The sequence below is a fragment of the Pseudophryne corroboree genome, chromosome 7 (genome assembly GCF_028390025.1).
Source record: "Pseudophryne corroboree isolate aPseCor3 chromosome 7, aPseCor3.hap2, whole genome shotgun sequence".
Taxonomy (NCBI): Eukaryota; Metazoa; Chordata; class Amphibia; order Anura; family Myobatrachidae; genus Pseudophryne; species Pseudophryne corroboree.
This window is the reverse complement of record NC_086450.1, coordinates 185,948,873-185,967,414: the sequence shown is the minus strand read 5'-3', so window position 1 is coordinate 185,967,414 and position 18,542 is coordinate 185,948,873. Positions and strand designations below refer to the sequence as shown.

The window sequence follows — 18,542 nt, the reverse complement described above, 5'->3', positions numbered from 1 at the left end:
TATCTACAAAAGTATTTTTTTTCTCTATATCTAGCTATCTATCTAAGTGTGTGTGTGTGTGTGTGTGTGTGTGTGTGTGTGTGTGTGTGTGTGTGTGTGTGTGTGTGTGTGTGTGTGTGTATATATATATATATATATATATATATAGCTCTGGAATACCTGGAGCAATTTACACAAAACTTGGTACACATAAGACATACAGTCTGGAAAAAAATACTGTGGTGGTAAGACACCCCTAAGGGTGGGGGTGGGAAGGGGGCGACATGTAAAAATTGTTGAAGTCAAATTACTTTCTAACAAATAATTAAAATGCCAGCTCTATTATATACTGTGGACGTCTGCACATCTTATTACCATGTGCTATAAATGTGCGCTATACATTGCAAAAACACTACATTCCATAAGAGAAAACAATACACCCACACATTATCTGAGTTCCAAAGCTCATTGATGTATATATTTGTTATTAAAAGGATATGTATTCAATATATCACAATGTACAGTATATATATAGTTACATGGTTACAATTTACACAGTAAGCAGTTATTACAAACTAATTCAAATACAGACACGGCCAGCAATACAATTACCATATTTTGCTCAAATGATCACTAAGCTCCCCCTCCATGCTCACAGCAGAGTATCGGCAGAAACCCATCTCGTTCAGCATCTGGGACAAACAGGGCCATCTGTGTGTGTGTGTGTGTGTGTTCAGCAATACACTGAGAGTTGGGGGCGTGCACAGGTCTCTTGTTATTAGTCTAGGGGAGGGAACTTTCTCATTCATGATGTCATTGGTCAGTTCATATGCAAGCCTTGAAGGCATCAAAAGGGCTGGCATGAGTTTCCTGTCCACATGCTTTAAATGGAATGTCCTTTGTCGTCAGTTGAATTGTGGCTTAATATTCATACATTCAATCATATCTACTCATGGCAATGTGCTACAACTTAATAACAGGCATCAAATTGATACACACATTAATCTGGTTACTTTGACACCAAGCACGACATGTCCATCTTGCTCCGCTCCAATAATACACATACATGACGTTATATTCCATTATACAATTGGAAACCTTATGATGTCTGGTGCTTGATATGTTTAAATTTATGTGCTGTATGAAATATGTGTTGAATCTATCTTTGTGGCATGTCTGTGTAAATGCGTATGTTACCATATATTGCTGTGCTCGCTGCACGTATTTGCAAGCATAGCGACTCATAATGTGTGGAGTCTGTATGTTCTCTCTATGTAATATTTTTGACTTCGACAAAATCCATAGTTTTCGGCATATCTCTGGAATGCCTGGTGCAATTTACACAGAGGCACCCATGGGTAGGGGCAGAGGCACCCATAGGGAAGGATAGGGACACACGGGTAGGGGCAGAGGCACGCACAGGTAAAGATAGAGGCACACACGGGTAGGGGCAGAGGCACCCACAGGTAAGGATAGCAGCACACACGGGTAGGAGCATAAGCATACGGGGAGGAGCAGATGCACACCTACGGGTAGGAGCAGATGCACACACAGGTGGGGACAGAGGCATACTTTAGTGTCATAGCTAAGCAAGGAGACCTAGGGCCCTTTGACATAGAGTCAGCATGCAAACCTAACTTTTCTCTTATGTCCTAGAGGATGCTGGGGTCCATTTAGTACCATGGGGTATAGACGGGTCCCTTGGGAGCCACTGGCATTTCAAGAGATTAATAGTGTGGGCTGGCCCCTCCCTCTATGCCCCTCCTACCAGACTCAGTTTAGAAGATGTGCCCGGAAGAGCCGGTCACAGCTAGGGGAGCTCTTAGGAAGTTTTCTAGCTTTATATTTTTTCTACGAGTGTTAGGTACAAGGAGGCTGCTGGCAACAGCCTCCCTGCTTCGTGGGACTTAGGGAGGGGGTGGGGGGTGGGAGTAGGAACCAACTCTTGAAGTTAATGGTTCTCTATCTCCGCTGACAGGACATTGGGCTCCTGAGGGTGCTGATCGCAAGCCCACGAGGCGACCGCTCACTCCCGCAGCACGGCCACCCCCCCCTAACAGAGCCAGAAGAAAGAAGAGTGGTGAGTACAGCGCTGGTGGCCCGGTTGGCGGGTCGCCGGCGGGAGTGGCGGCACAAGGGTGGGAGCGGAGCTCTGGCAGGCTGCGCTCCGTACAGGCTCAGCAACATGTACATGTAGACGCTGCTGAGGGGCGTCCTGGCCCAGCAATGATCACCCCAACACTGGTAAAACAGCTAATGGGCTAATCCCGCTGTTAGCACACAGAGACCTCAGACCAGTATAATTATTGTGCTGGAAGCCGCACGCCATTGCAGGGGGCGGGGCTTCTCAGAGCGGATCCAGCACTCACCAGCGCCATTTTCTCCCTGCAAGAACGCTGAACAACACAGACAGGGAGCGCTGCACCCCACCTAACTCCCGTTACTGCAGTACCAGGGTGTTATAGACAGGGGGGGGGGGTGTAATTAGTACTATTCAGCCTATTAAGGTTGACTAGTCAGCGCCGGGCATTTTATCATAATAACTGTCCACAGGGGCACTGTGTGGCTGGCTCCTCATACTCTAACTCTCTGAAGGTACTCTGGGGGAAATCTCACCACTATCCATGTATTTCCTTCTCGCGAAGTATGTCCGTCTCCTCGGGCACAGTTTCTAGACTGAGTCTGGTGGGAGGGGCATAGAGGGAGGGGCCAGCCCACAATATTAAACTCTTGAAGTGCCAGAAGCTCCCAAGGGACCAGTCTATACCCCATGGTACTAAATGGACCCCAGCATCCTCTACAGACTACAAGAAAAGGAGTTACCAGTAGATAATTAAAATCCTATTATTTAACATACAGCAGGTGGTGATTGGCCTATCGTCCCAGTCTTTACAGCACTGAACAGGGCAGCAGTAGAGGCGGGACAGGGAAGAGGAGGCAGATTAATCTCCTCAGCACCAGCATTTTGACAGCATCAATCCGGGGAAGCCCAGAGGTTCGGCCTGACAAAGATTGCCATTATTCTTTAAATTCCATAGCAAAGCACGGGTATTTAGCTAGTTACTAAATACAGCACATATGCGGGGTAATTCAGACCTGATCGTAGCAGCAAATTTGTTAGCAGTTGGGCAAAACCATGGGGTTAATTCCAAGTTGATCGCAGCAGGATTTTTGATAGCAATTGGGCAAAACCATGTGCACTGCAGGGGAGGCAGATATAACATGTGCAGAGAGAGTTAGATTTGGGTGGGGTGTGTTCAATCTGCAATCTAATTTGCAGTGTAAAAATAAAGCAGCCAGTATTTACCCTGCACAGAAATAAAATAACCCACCCAAATCTAACTCTTTCTGCACATGTTATATCTGCCTCCTCTGCAGTGCACATGGTTTTGTCCAATTGCTATCAAAAATCCTGCTGCGATCAACTTGGAATTACCCCCCATGTGCACTGCAGGTGTGGCAGATATAACATCTGCAGAGAGTTAGATTTGGGTGGGTTATTTTGTTTCTGTGCAGGGTAAATACTGGCTGCTTTATTTTTATACTGCAATTTAGATTTCAGTTTGAATACACCCCACCCAAATCTCTCTCTCTCTCTCTGCACATGTTATATCTGCCCCTCCCCACCCCCCTGCAGTGCACATGGGCCCTCATTCCGAGTTGTTCGCTCGCTAGCTGCTTTTAGCAGCATTGCACATGCTAAGCCGCCGCCCTCTGGGAGTGTATCTTAGCATAGCAGAATTGCGAACGAAAGATTAGCAGAATTGCGAGTAGAAATTTCTTAGCAGTTTCTGAGTAGCTCCAGACTTACTCCTACATTGCGATCAGTTCAGTCAGTTTCGTTCCTGGTTTGACGTCACAAACACACCCAGCGTTCGCCCAGACACTCCCCCGTTTCTTCAGACACTCCCACGTTTTTCCCAGAAACGCCAGCGTTTTTTCGCACACTCCCAAAAAACGGACAGTTTCCGCCCAGAAACACCCACTTCCTGTCAATCACACTACGATCACCAGAACGATGAAAAAGCTTCTTTATGCCATGAGTAAAACCTAACTTTTGTGTAAAATAACTAAGCGCATGCGCTATGCGAACCTTGCACATGCGCAGTAAGCGACTAATCGCAGTATAGCGAAAATCGGCAACGAGCGAACAACTCGGAATGACCCCCATGGTTTTGCCCAACTGATAACAAATTTGCTACTACGATTAGGTCTGAATTACCCCCATGGGCATTTTAGTGATCAGTAACTTTATACAGTACATCCGTTTCAGTTCAGTGGAACAGTAACACAGTATACATGCAGCTCTCAGTCTGCAAGCAACATTTAAATGAGGGGTGCGCAAGAAGTTTCTGGATGCACAGAAAGTGTTATATTTACATAAGTAAACTTTTTCAAATTATTCGCCAGAGGACTCTATGCAAAGTTGCATGAGCTCAAACCACTTGGTGAAGCAGTTGTGCCAGTCCGAAGCATGTATGTCTTCATGCTGGATGAAAGGTCTCCACTGCAGTTTCCTGTGACTTAAAGACAATTCCACACATCTTGCGTTTAATTTGTGGGACACAGAGAAGTTGTAGGGGGCTAGGTCTATACTGTACGGCGGATAACCAAGCTCATGGATGCGTTCATGGGCCAGAAATATACGTTGTGGTAAGAACTTACCGTTGATAACGGTATTTCTCCTAAGTCCACAGGTTCCACAGGATAACAATGGGATATGATGGAGCGACAGCGGATTGGCACCAAACGATCACAAGCTTTCAGTCCTCCCAGGATGCAACGGGCTCGTCCATATATCCCCGCCCACTGGCTCAGGCAAATCAATTGTATTCCAAAGCATTTAGGCAGGAACATCATGTAGAGCCCTTATCAGGCGAGAAGAAAACACATCCACACCCTTCCGTACAAGAATGAAGAGGTTTAGGGAGTAGAAAGATCCTCAAATCAGGTGCGTCAGGGTGGGATCCCTGTGGAACCTGTGTACTTAAGAGAAATACCGTTATCAACGGTAAGTTCCCTCCATAACGTATATTTCTTTGGCAGGGTCTACAGGTTATCCACAGGATAATAATGGGATTTCCCAAAGCAATTTAGTGGTTGGGATGCTCCTGATTCGACAGGAGAACCTTTCGCCCGAATTCAGAGTCATGAGAGGCAAAAGTGTCCAAGGAATAATGTCTAATTAATGTGTTAATGGAAGACCATGTGGCTGCCTTACATATCTGTTCATGGGCAGCACAAAAAGGTGCTTCAGGAGAAGGACCTACCTTACGAGTAGAGTGAGCAGAGACATTGGGGGTCATTCCGAGTTGATCGCTAGCTGAATTTGTTCGCAGCGCAGCGATCAGGTTAAAAATCGGCAGTTCTGCGCATGCGTATGCGGCGCAATGCACACGCGCGATGTACGGGCACAACGAACAATGTAGTTTTGCACAGGGTCTAGCGATGCATTTCATTCGCACTGCTTGCCGCAGAGTGATTGACATGAAGTGGGCGTTTCTGGGTGGCAACTGAACGTTTTCAGGGAGTGTGCGGAAAAATGCAGGCGTGGCTGGGCGGGGTTGTGATGTCAAATCCGTAACTGAATAGTCTGAAGTGATCGGAAGCGCTGAGTAGGTTTTGAGCTACTCTGAAACTACAGAAAATTTTTTTTGTAGCGGCTCTGTGATACAACCATTCGCACTTCTGCTTAGCTAAAATACACTCCCAGTGGGCGACAGCATAGCGTTTGCACGGCTGCTAAAACTAGCTAGCAAACAATCAACTCGGAATGACCCCCATTATCTGGAACAGGGAGATCAGCTCGAGAATATGTTTCTGAAATAGTCATTCGAAGCCATCTTGCCAGCGTCTGTTTAGTAGCAGGCCATCCTCTCTTGTGAAATCCGTAGAGAATGAAGAGAGAATCTGTCTTTCTGATGGCACTGGTACGATCCACGTAGATCCTTAATGCACTTCTTGCACCCAGGCATCTGTTGTAGACTGCTGCCATATCTGTGCAAACTGAAGAAGTCGCCCCCTACCGTGGGGTCCCCCAACAGGAGGCCCGCACCATCAAACTGATGGCTTATTCCCTGGTTTTGAGGCTGGCGTTCTGGTAGCCCATTGCTTTTTCGCCTTACCAAATTTATTGTATTGGGGCAGCTTACGATCACTTTTTCCTTTTGCTTTTCCTTGTGACCCAAAGGCCCGAAAAGCAGGACCCCTACGTTTGGAGTTATATGTAAAAAGGAAATTTTACCTTTTTGAAGTCTACTTCTGACTCCAGAATATCTGTCAATTCTTTACCAAACAGCATGCTTCCAGTAAAAGGCAAAAATTCCAGAACCTTCTTAGATTCTGAATCAGCTTTCCATGTACGTAACCAAAGTGCTCTGCGAGCAGCTATTGTTGAAGCTGATGCCCTGGAGGCGATAGTGCCCATATCTAATGCTGCTTCTTCCAAGAATATTGCAGCCTGTTTTATGTGAGCTATATAGGATTCTTGCCCCCTTGAAGGCGCTGAAAGACCGTCTTCCAGCACCTCTATCCAGGCAGCAACTGCTTTCGCCATCCAAGCTGAAGCCATGGCTGGCCTTATGACTGCCCCAGAGAAAATATGGTTTTCATAAAACCATCCACTCTCCTATCTGTGACATCATCCAACGACGTTGTTGGCAAAGGCAGTATAGATTCTCACTAATCGAATGACATGCGTGTCTACTTTGAGAGCCATTTCCATTTTAAGCAGTCCCCAGTTGGAAAAGGATAATTGGAATCCCATTTTTGGGGAGTTCTCCATTTTTTACTGGGTGTAGCCCAAGCCTCTTCCATGATTTCCGTAAGCTGGTCTGACCCTGGAAACTCAGTCTTACCTGCTTTGGGCCGTTTAAATACAGTTACCTTGGTTTTTAACACAGGCTCTGCTGAATCCTCTAAGGATAGAGTGGACTTTAATTCTCTAATTAGCTTAGCTATATCCACTGAGCTGAGACCTTCTACTTGTTCTTCGTATGCCGAAGTAGAGTATATAGAGCTTTCATCGTCCGATGAATCATCCTGTATAGCACGATTTACTTACACTTGGTTTATCAGCTTGTCTTTTAGGAGAAGCTGGTGAGGGAAATGATATACCGTAAGTAGGGAGCTGCATGTATGGGTTATTAGTGTACCCCATTCCTGGTAGTGAAGCTGTAGGAATTACCCGTTCAGCTATACTGGACAAGGTCTGTGGAAACATCGCCCAAGGTGGATCTATCTGTACCTGACGTTGAACAGGGATCTGCCTTGTAATCTGCTGAAACGTAAAATAATTTGCACATAAACCATCCTGTACCAGATCCTGAGAGGATAATACAGTTTTTCAAGACAAACATGATATGAGTGTTGGTGTTGCTGTGAGTGTACCGTGCTCACTTTTGCCGCTCTTAGACATGATAAATAATCAGCACTTTCACAGTGTACTATACAATTTGTGACTGTAACCACTTTAACCTTCTAAAGAGATATCAATCTGACCCTACCCATGCACCGGCATTGGGGATCAGAAGAAACAACTGACAAACATATATTAAAGTCAGCAATCACACTAGCAGTCAGTCACGTTATATATTAGTCATATGAGCACATAATCAACTACACATTTTAAAGTATGTAGTACATATTACTGAATTCTGTTTTATACAGATCTTAAAGTATTCAAACGCAATGTGAATAAAACTACTGTAATGTACAGACTTATATGCAATAGGCACTTAAATTTAACTATTCATACTGATAAAAAGTAGATAGAAATTTAGTGCTGTATAACCCGTACTCAGTAGAGTGGGATACAGGAAGACTCACCTCACTTCCAGGATCGATCAATACGTTAGTGAATGCTGAGTGGATCCAGACACTACTAGTGTACACTGCTGCTCCGGGAACTCTTAAGTGGACACAGACGCACTGAGACGCACCGGTCATACAGATGCCTGTACTGCGACCGGGTCTCCTCGCGGTAGCGCTTAGTGAACACAGACGCAGCGGCCTATGCTGCGACCGAGACCCCTCGTGGTAACGTCTGAGACAGAAGTGAGGCAATCAGTTCATGGCGGGACACTTGCGGAAACTGGTCATGAACTGGGGGGAGGGGCGACCAGGAGAGCGTCTAACTCCCCACCACTGACATCAACCCTAGGGATCGCAGCCTCATACTAATCCTGGTGCCTTATGATCCCTAAGGCCTAGCGCTGGAGCACCCGTGGTGGCGGCACGTCAGATACTATTTGGTAGTCTCCTCCCAATACAGTGCGGCTGTGTCCGTATTCCCTGACTACGTGGAACTGATGCCTTACCTTCTCCCCGTGCTCCGGCCACAGCCTTGTAACGTCTGCTGTACCTGCTAGTATATCCGACACAGACGCCCGTCGAAACAGCACTGTATGCATGGGAAAGAGTTGTTGCGACCCGGCGGAGAGTTGTTGGAGTGACTCTTTCCAATATGCGTATAAAGACGCTGTTAAGAAAGATCGCTCAAAAACATAGTAAGACTATAAAAATAAAATAAGAAAGCTTAGGGCTTCCAAGAACAGCAGCCCTGACCATGGTCCGGCTCCTGCCGCACCAAACAATAAAAAGGATTTGCCTGAGCTAGTGGGCGGGGAATATGGACGAGCCCGTTGCATCCTGGGAGGACTGAAAGCTTGTGATCATTTGGTGCCAAACTGCTGTCGCTCCATCATATCCCATTGTTATCCTGTGGATAACCTGTGGACCCTGCCGTAGAAAATTCACCACTTGTGGGCAGGTGCATTGTCGTAATGGGGAAGGGCAACACGGGTGATAAGTTCTTGGATAGCACCTGGAAATGCCTTCCAGTACTTGCGACAGGCATTGGTTGGTGTACCAGTCCCTAGCGACAGTGCACTGTTGCACGAATGGTACGGTAGCTACATTACCAGTCCTGGCCACAAAAACAGCCATCTGCTTGCAACGCTGTGCTCCTGTCTGAACTTCAGTAGTGACACACCTCAAACTGAAGTCCACTGGGTCGACTGTTACTTGGTCTCGGGGTCAAAACTGTAGATCCAGAATTCATCGCCACTGATGATCTCCCAGTTTGAGTGACCGCCATCTTGTTGCAGCACTGCACATCCGGAAACTTATTGCAAACCCCTCATGCAGCTTATCAGTGCCAGATAAATGCAGTCTATACCATGCCTGGCCAACCTGTGGCTCTCCAGCTCTTGTAAAACTACAAGTGACAGCATGCCCTTCTACACTTTTGCTATTAGAAAATGCTAAAACTGTGGCAGAGCATGCTGGGATGTGTAATTTCACAACAGCTGGAGAGCCACAGGTTGGCCAGACCTGGTCTATACCATGCACAACAGATAAAAACATGACATGTTGCAGGGTGAATAAATGCTTTTATTGAAATACAGTGGAGATGAGGCTTTATTCAAAAACAGTGAAAAATATCTTAATTATTACAGAGAAATCAAATGAAACCAGGCCATACACAAAGTCATTTTACCCAGTGCAACAAATATAATGAAAAGAATAGATGAGCAGTTCAGCAAACCTGAATAGATCATGCAAGTTTGAAAATAAGTTAGATATAACTTAGGATACCTTTAACTAGAATCCCTGATGACACAGGCTCCAGAACATAGCTGGGAGGGGAGTACTTATTATATAATAGAATTACAAAATACAATTTCAAAGGTGAAATAAGGAGGAAAAGAGGAAGGAATGGACTAAGGGTGGCCATCAATTGGCATGAAACCATCAATGGGGAACAATCCATGGTTGGCACAGGTCAATGGGCCAATCAGGGAAGGAGGCACAGCTTAGTGGTGCATCAGGGGGTGGGGCTGAGCTACATGCCTCCTGCACAGAGGGGGGGGGGGGGGAAATAAAAAATACATTGTTGTCCCCCTAACCATCGATTGAGGAGAACAAATTGGATCTCCTCCATTGACTGCAAATCATTGATTATTTACTGCCTCACAGCACTGAGGTCATGGGTTCGATTCCTACCATGGCCCTTATTGTGCGGAGTTTGTATATTCTCCCCGTACTTGCGTGGGTTTCTTCTAGGTTCTCCTGTTTCCTCAGACAATCCAAAAATATACTGGTAGGTTAATTGGCTCCCAACAAAATTAACCCTAGTGAATGTGTCTGTGTGTACATGTGGTAGGGAATATAGATTGCAAGCTCCACTGGGTCAGGGACTAATGTGAATGGGCAAATATTCTCTGAAAAGCACTGCAGAATATGTGTGCGCTATATTATTATTATATAACTGGTAGTAATAATAATAATAATGATTGACAGTAATCTATGGTTAATGACCATCCCCAAAAGCAGTGGTTCCAAACTTCTATGAATCACGGCGTCCTAGAGTATCAGAATTTTTTTCACAGCACCCCTAGGCCAAGTGTGTTTAACTAAGAAATTTAGAAAAAGAAAAATGTAAATTAAGTATATTGTGTTTTTATGTCATCCTTCGGTTCAATTATGTGGTAAGGGACAAGATTCACTTCTGTTTGTAAAAAAGTTTTATGATTTCCAGCCATCAACACTGGTTTGACCTATTACATTGACCATAAATGATTTGAATCGGTCCTGGATCACCAATCCACTTCACCCCTGTAAGGGCCCCGGCACACAGATTGAGAACCACTGGATTATAGTGTGAAATCTTAATTTTCATACATCAAAGTAGAAAGCAAAAAAACAGAAGCAAAATACAGAATGAGAAGGGACAGGAAGCAGCAGGTTTTAAAATAAAAGCATTTTTTAAACAATGGTCACTTTGAAATTGAAGTACGGAAGACTGAAAGGTAGCAAAAAGGAAGGCATTTAAAATGAGCATTGCTGTAGTTTCTAATTAAGGGGGGTACTCACGGAGAGATCCATGCTTAAAATCTAAGCAATCTGACTAGATTACTTAGATTTTAAACACAGATCACTCGTGTGTAGCCCCCACAGCGATAGCGATGCGCGGCCCCGCACATCGCTATCGCCGCTGCTAGATTGAGCCTGCATGCAGGCCAATCTAGCAGGTCGCTCATTTCTCCTGCTGGGTGAAATGAGCGGCCCCCGTCCTCCCCCCGCCTCGCTCAGCACACATCTCTCCCCTGTAAACCCCCCTTTAATCTCCTGATCATGTGGTATGATGTCTCAGTAACAAATCTACTTCTTCAGCATGAATATGCTTTGTTTCTACACATAAATAACGTACATTTTCTGCACTTAATGCTGACTTCCTTATACCTGGGCTCAGCTAGTCCATTGGTTAACAGGTTAACAAAACCAGCATCATCTATCATGATCCCCCTAACAGGCTACTCACCGTGACGGCAGCCAATTTGTGAAGTGGCCACCTTTATTAATTCACAAGAAACGAGTAGTCTCATGCCTTAGCGAGCTCATTGATATTAATCCAATCCCACGGCTACTCTGCAGTGTACAGATATCAGGTACAAGTTACATACACCAGAGTAGGAGTGTGAGGAGCAGATTTAAAGGTTTTAGCTATCATGTTATCCTAGCATTAGTTAAAAATAGACTGACAGCCCTTTTAAGAAAGTCACATTTAGATCATAACCATTATTCGCTTAGTGAAAACATACAATACCCATAGCAGCCAGACATTCACTTTCAGTGTTAAACTTGCACTGTGGTCTAATCTCTTTATTAAATCTAGTTACCGATTGGTTAATTACCCGCAGCATTGGATATTTTTTGGGGTAAATAATCCCATATTTTATAAACTAATCTTTCAACCGGTATTATTGCTGTGCCGTTTGATGTGGGACCCCCACCACAGATACACATACATGTTTGATAACTGGGCATCCATCAGGAAAAGTGACAGAACGTAGTTGGTTGCCGAGGGTTACCTTACCATTTCCCCCATAAATCTTCCAATTGGTGTTGTAATTATCTTCCCAACACCACGTTTTATAGCCTATAATAGAGTTGGAGGTGGACCTGGAGGTAGGTGGCACTGACCAGCCTGTCTGTTCAACAGAGAACGAGTAGCAATAGTGGAAATTCTTGTCTCTACAGCTTAGTTTCCATGAGGCTAAATATAAAGAATAGTAATACAGCAAGAAAGAAGTGTGGAAAAAGCATCCAGCATAGTTCCTAACACAAGGCAGTGGTTAGTAGGTTGCCGTATCCTAACCAAGACTCTGCAGCGTGCTGAAAAGATGAAACTCTCCCAGAATCTGATAGTAAAGTGAATGGAAACAGCTGCTCTGGTCACAATAGGGCATTTCAACAGTCTAAAAGACTGCACTGCTGGAGCACAATCTGGTGTGATTGAGGACTATCTTTCCCCATTCACTTTAATGTCACACTGTAAGAAATGTCAAATTAGAATGAGTTGTAATGCACCAGTGTAATGTTCCTATTGTGACATAGCTGGGTCCTCACCTCGAGGTGGGTTTCATCCTCAGCTCCTTGTTTTCATTTTAGACTCCCATGTGAAATGCTCCTTAATGTGGCATCATCCACAAATACGTGGTATGCGATCTAAGTACCACACCTGGACAAATTAGTGTGATAACTTTTTCCTTTCATAGTAAGCCATGTCAGTAATAGAGATTATGCCTAGTGTTTTTAACCTAAATCCAGTACTTGTTGCTGCAGGTCTTGTAGTCTGTACCATCAAGCATTCAATAAAAACCCAGTGGGACATTCACTAATAATCACATTAAGCCTCTAGGATGTTTCCACGGGTGGGATCCCGAGTGGTGTCGAGATTCCGGCATCAGTCACATGACCAGCACAGGCATCGTGACAATGAGAATGGGGACAGGGTCATTATTTCACTCCTCCTCTGTCCCCACCCTAACCTGCCTGGGGTGGAAGCTAGGGCTTAGACACCGGGGGTGGCTGTTAGGGCCGACTCGGGGGTGGCGGCTACAGCTAACTTCATCCCCTCTAGCCCCTAACCCCTCCCCCTAACAGTGACCCAGACACTTATAATCAGGATGTCGGCGGTCAGTGTTCCGGTGCCAGGATTCCAAATGGTGTTGGGTTTCCAGCGTCAGTCACACAAATGGTTCTCTGTGCCATGCAAAACCACTTGACAGTTCGCCATGCATCCCCTACATACCATCAATTAAATCTATAACAAAGGTCCCAGGCTGACTAATCAGCAACCAGACACAAAGCGCAGTGCAACAATGTCATTGGGTAACATGTAAATCACGCAGAACTTGCAGAAAATGAGGCTTATAGCAGTAGCACTGTAATGAGATACAACATGCGAATAAGCAGTGGGGGTCTGGATGACAAACTCATAAAAAAAAAAAAAAAACCATTGTATATTTACAATATCATTCAGGCAGGTATGCGGTTATATCCAACGATTTTCCACTGCAAAAAGTAAACTGTTACATATGTTTCCTCCAGTACAGATGAGTTATGTAAAAAGGGTGTAGTATCAATTGCCGACGGCCACCATACCGGCGCCAGGATCCCGACCGACAGCAGGGTGAGCACAAATGAGCCACTTGCGGGCTCACCACTCTGCGTAGTATTCTCCCTCCAGGAGGGGCGTGGACCCCCAAGAGGGAGAAAAAGTGTCGGTATGCCGGTGCCGGGATCCCAACAACCAGTATACTGAATACCACCCATGTAAAAAGATAGCATCGTTACTAATCTTTGAGTTTGCCGTATGAACCCACACAGTGAGTTAATCTGCCTCCTAGAGCCAGGCTTCTATATTGCCTCAAGTAACATGCTATGGGTTTTTTTTTTTTATAAATAAATGTTTAACCCTTACAGCAGGCATTCCCAACCACAGTCCTCAAGGTACAACAGTGCAGGTTTTAGTGATATCCAGGCTTCAGCACAGGTGACTTAATTAGTAGCTCAGTTCTTTTGATTTAACCATCTGTGCTGCAGCCTATATATCACTAAAACTTGCACTGTTGGTGTGCCTTGAGGACCGTGGTTGGGAATGCCTGGCTTACAGGATAATTTTAAGAACAATGGTGAAAATATTAACACCATACTTGCCTATCTGACCCTCTCCATGAGGGGGAAAATGCTCTGTTCCTGGACTTTCCTGGTAATGTATGATTGCCATCACCTGTGGTGAGCTAGTTATTGATAAGAAAGGTGTTTCACCACAGGTGATGGCAAATCATACATTATCTGGAAAGTCCAGGAACAGAGCATTTTCTCCATCATGGAGAGGGTCAGGTAGGCAAGTATGATTAACAGTAGGCAAGTATGATTAACACTAGTGTTAACATAGTGATGACCAAGTTGTACAAGATTTGCACTAAATATTACATTACAAAAATGTCAGACATAATTCAGAAGCTGTGTAAAATAGTCAGATTTTTGTGCATGTTAAAACTTTTATAGCAATCATCTAAATTGCTTGGTGTACTTTTATTATATTTTTAGTAAAGATTGTTAGTCTACTTTGCATTGGAAACAGTTTTACAGAAATGCAGGACTGATATTAACTTCACTACTACTAAACAATCCCTCACATTGCTAGTCATGTAAACCCAGAAATTAATATTTATATAGTAAAAATGAGTAGTGTTTAATTTGCAGCTGAAGTCCTATAAAAGCAAAGGCGTAACTTACGGGGAGAGAGTGGTGCATACCACTTGAGTCCAAATGAGCCATTGTGCCTTGAATTCTAGCTAACCTGGGACAATAAAAGTTTTTAACTCCAAGTTATTGGGCAAGTTTCCCTCTGACATGTGGCTCAGTGAAAGGATGGGGTCGTGTTGTTTTACGGTACAAGAATTTGGGCAGCCGGAACAAAGCAGTGTGTGAGGGAAGCCATAGTGATTCAGTCGAGAAAAGGCACAGATTAGTGGCTGGTTGGAACCACACTGTGTGGCGTTTTTAGGACTGCTGGTTTTAGGCCATGTGGACAATTTTGGTTTAGAGCAATAAGGACAATTACCATCAGGAGGTCGCAATTCCTCACTTGCACTTCCTCCTGTATCGCTATAAGTAAGTGCTGTCAGAACTGAGCCCCAAAGACAGAGTGCTGTAGCCGTGACGCTTGGCCTTCTCTCCAAGCACTCATCCTCCATGGAGCGTGGAAGAATGATCGGACTAGTGCTGGGGTTCTCCTCTGGTGGAAGTGGAATAAAAAGCGGCACAGACACGTCTGAAGTCTGCTCTGTAACAGAGGGAAGCAGGGTTGTTCCATTCATCTCCCAGGTAGCCTTGTGCAAAACCGCAACAGATGCAAATATGGTGGCAACTCCAGTTAAGTACACCAAACCAAGAATACAGGCCAGCTAGTGAAGAAGAAACAGACCATTTTACATGTTAGTTAGCTCATATAGAGTTCAAGGCTGATAAATTACAGCAAGCGCACAGGCACTTCCCAAGAGAATTTGGCTGATTATATTCATCACTATGTTTACATTTAATACACGCATTATAATCTACAAACACTTTTGCATTTATGAGAATCCAGTCCATTGTTGATGTTTTATTATATACCGCCAGCATAGTCCGTATGCTTAACAATTGGGAACCAGTGACCTCATCATCATACAAAGAGCAAAGTTACTGCCCAGTATTTCAGTCATGTAAATCCTTTAGTGTAAGCACTTAGTGCAAGTCTGTGCAGATAGTTCAGTGAACAATACTCTGTAATATGGCTCGTAAGGATTGGGAGCAGATTAATACATTTTAAAGTATCTGAGGACATTACTGTAACATCGCTGATATACACAAAATATACCATGAACACAATGGCTGGACTAATCAGAGCACTATAGATAAACAGACCACAGATCTCAATGGCAATAAACCACCTACGATACATGTTTATTGATAAATCTGATCCCACTAAAGAGGGGTGATTATTTTAGGAGTACTGTGCATCTCTCACCTTGCTTACTTGCTGGCACAAATCACTGAAGACTTTCTGCCAGAGGTCCTGTTCCAGGAGGACAGACAGGTCTGTGTAGGTGAACCAGCCCCGCTTCATACCTTGCTGTTCTGCCACCCTGTGAGAGTGGACAAATAGCTGGATTACAACACTGGTATTCTAAAGATTCAAAAGTTAATATAATGATTGAGCAGTTAGCTCTCAGTCACTGAGGAGGTGACGGCATTTTGGTGTCACCCCCTCGGACGGTGACACCAGGGTGAGGTCCGCACCCTCCAAGTTACACCTCTCACCATTACTATGAAACCAGGATACAATAAAACCAGTGTTATATATATATATATATATATATATATATATATATATATATATATATATATATATATATATATATATATATATATATATATATATATGGTAAATAATAATAATAATAATAATAATAAAGTCTTTTGAAGGTTTACATTAAATTAATGGTTAAATATTATATTCACCTCCCCTCCAGCCATCGCAGCACTTCAAAGAATTCCCTCGGATGGGTGTATAGACTCCAGTCCTGTAAATGGCAAGAAGGAGTACAAATTTAACAAAGTTAATATTAATGCATAAAAAACAAAAACCCCACAAATGAGGAATATCATATCCTCTTCTACACCAGAGATAGGTGCAAGGGCCAGTACACAAGGATGCTGGGAAATAACCGCTGTATGCATATGGGAGGGAGAAGAAACCACTTATGTCGGTCTGTAAAGCATGGCTATGGGGTCGGTACACCAAACATTCACTACTGCCTGACTCCATAATGGAAAAATAGAAATTTAGTACCTACCGGTAACTCCTTTTCTCCTAGTCCGTAGTGGATACTGGGGTTCTGTACTTTAGTACCATGGGGTATAGATCGGGTCCACTGGAGCCTGGCACTTTAAAAACTTTAGTGTATGTATGTGCTGGCTCCTCCCCTCTATGCCCCGCCTACCAGCCTCAGACTAGGAAAAATGTGTCTGAGGAGACGGACATACCACGAGAGAAGAAACAAATACAACAGCGGTGAGGCGACAAGCCAACACACAACAAGAACCGAAAGGAGGGCGCTAACCAGAACAGAGGATAGCAACGCCAACCTAACCAGGATAGCAAACTATCTTAACAACATAAGAGGACCACAACGGTGGGCCAACAAAATACTTACTCAGGTAAGCAGGAATTGAAGCACTGAGGCGGGCACCCAGTATTCACTACGGACTAGGAGAAAAGTAATTACCGCTAGGTATCAAATTCCTATTTTCTCTTACGTCCTATTGGATACTGGGGTTCTGTACTTTAGTACCATGGGGAAGTCCAAAAGCTCCCAAACGGGTGGGAGAGTGCTGAGACCCCTGTAAAACCGCCTGACCAAACTGAAGGTCATCCTTGGCCAAGGTGTTGAACCGATAGAACTTAACAAAAAAGTGTTCGAACCCGACCAAGTAGCAGCTCGGCACAACTGTAAGGCCGCGACACCCCGGGCAGCCACCCAGGAAGAGCCTACAGACCTCGTCGAGTGGGCCTGAAAAGACGGTGGCAAAGGCAGATCCGTATAGGCCTGTTGATTGGTCAACCTGAGCCAACGAGCAATTGATTGCTTAGAAGCCAGACGACCAATCTTGGTGGCATCATAAAGGACAAACAGCGAATCAGATTTCAGATGATGAGCCGTCCTCTTGACATTAATCTTCACAGCCCTCACTACATCCAAGGACTCTGGTCCAACGGAAGCGCCAGACAACACCGAAACCACAATAGTTTGATTGACATGAAAAGCTGAAACCACTTATGGCAAAAACCGTGGACGCGTCCTGAGTTCCGCCCTGTCCTCATGAAAAATCAAATAAGGGCTCTTACAGGATAAGGCTCCCAATTCAGAGACACGTCTGGCAGACGCCAATGCTAGTAACATCAGTCTTCCAGGTGAGAAATTTAAACTCCACCCTATGTAAGGGTTCAAACCAGTCCAGAAAGACAGAGCCACATTGAGATCCCACGGAGCAGTGGGAGGCACAAAGGTCGGTTGCATATGATGAACTCCCTTTAGCAAACTTTGTACATCCGGCAACATGGCAAGTTGTTTCTGGAAGAAAATAGAGAGTGCCGAAATCTGGACTTTGATGGAGCCTAAACGTAGGCCCATATCCACTCACGCTTGCAGGAAAAGTAGAAGACGACCAATTCTAAATTCCACGGGAGACAACTTTCTACTTTCACACCAGGATACTTTTTCCAGATACAATGATAATGTTTTGACGTAACCACCTTCCTGGCCTGGACCATGGAGGAAATAACCCGGTGTCAGGTTGTCAGGATTCTGATTTAGTCTGTTCCCGGAGGGGGCACTAGTGGGTCAGTGTTGGAATGACGTATGAAACGTGGAGACTCAAAGTCCTGCGCATATGCGCTAATGTTTAATAAACACAAAAGTCACAGAAGAATAATATAATAATAGATGGTACGTAGCATTGGTAGTAGCAGAAATTAAATGATAAATGGTAACTGAATCCAAGGTAATGATAAAAAGTCTTTGGCAACACAGATATATCTTGGTGATAAGTTGATGGCTGAATGCAGAAGGTTTAAAGCAAATAAAGTCTCTGACAACAAAACGTGAAAATAACTTGATAACTGGATACAAATGGTTTTAAACAAAATAAAGTCACTGGTAACACAA

The 18,542-nt window shown here is 44.3% G+C and overlaps 1 protein-coding gene across 2 annotated transcripts in view; it reads right to left on the bottom strand.

Annotated features, from left to right (window-relative positions):
• Nucleotides 1-9,351: 9,351 nt before the first annotated feature.
• CNPPD1 (cyclin Pas1/PHO80 domain containing 1) overlaps nt 9,352-18,542 on the bottom strand; it is a 34,030-nt gene continuing 24,839 nt past the window's right edge. For both annotated transcript variants that reach the window (XM_063933871.1, XM_063933870.1), the window contains exons 6-8: nt 16,336-16,397; nt 15,842-15,959; nt 9,352-15,239 (exon numbers count right to left, since the gene is read on the bottom strand). In XM_063933871.1, coding sequence (XP_063789941.1) covers nt 14,628-15,239; nt 15,842-15,959; nt 16,336-16,397 — 792 coding nt within the window. In that variant the 3' untranslated portion in view covers nt 9,352-14,627. The remainder of the gene's footprint in view (nt 15,240-15,841; nt 15,960-16,335; nt 16,398-18,542) is intronic.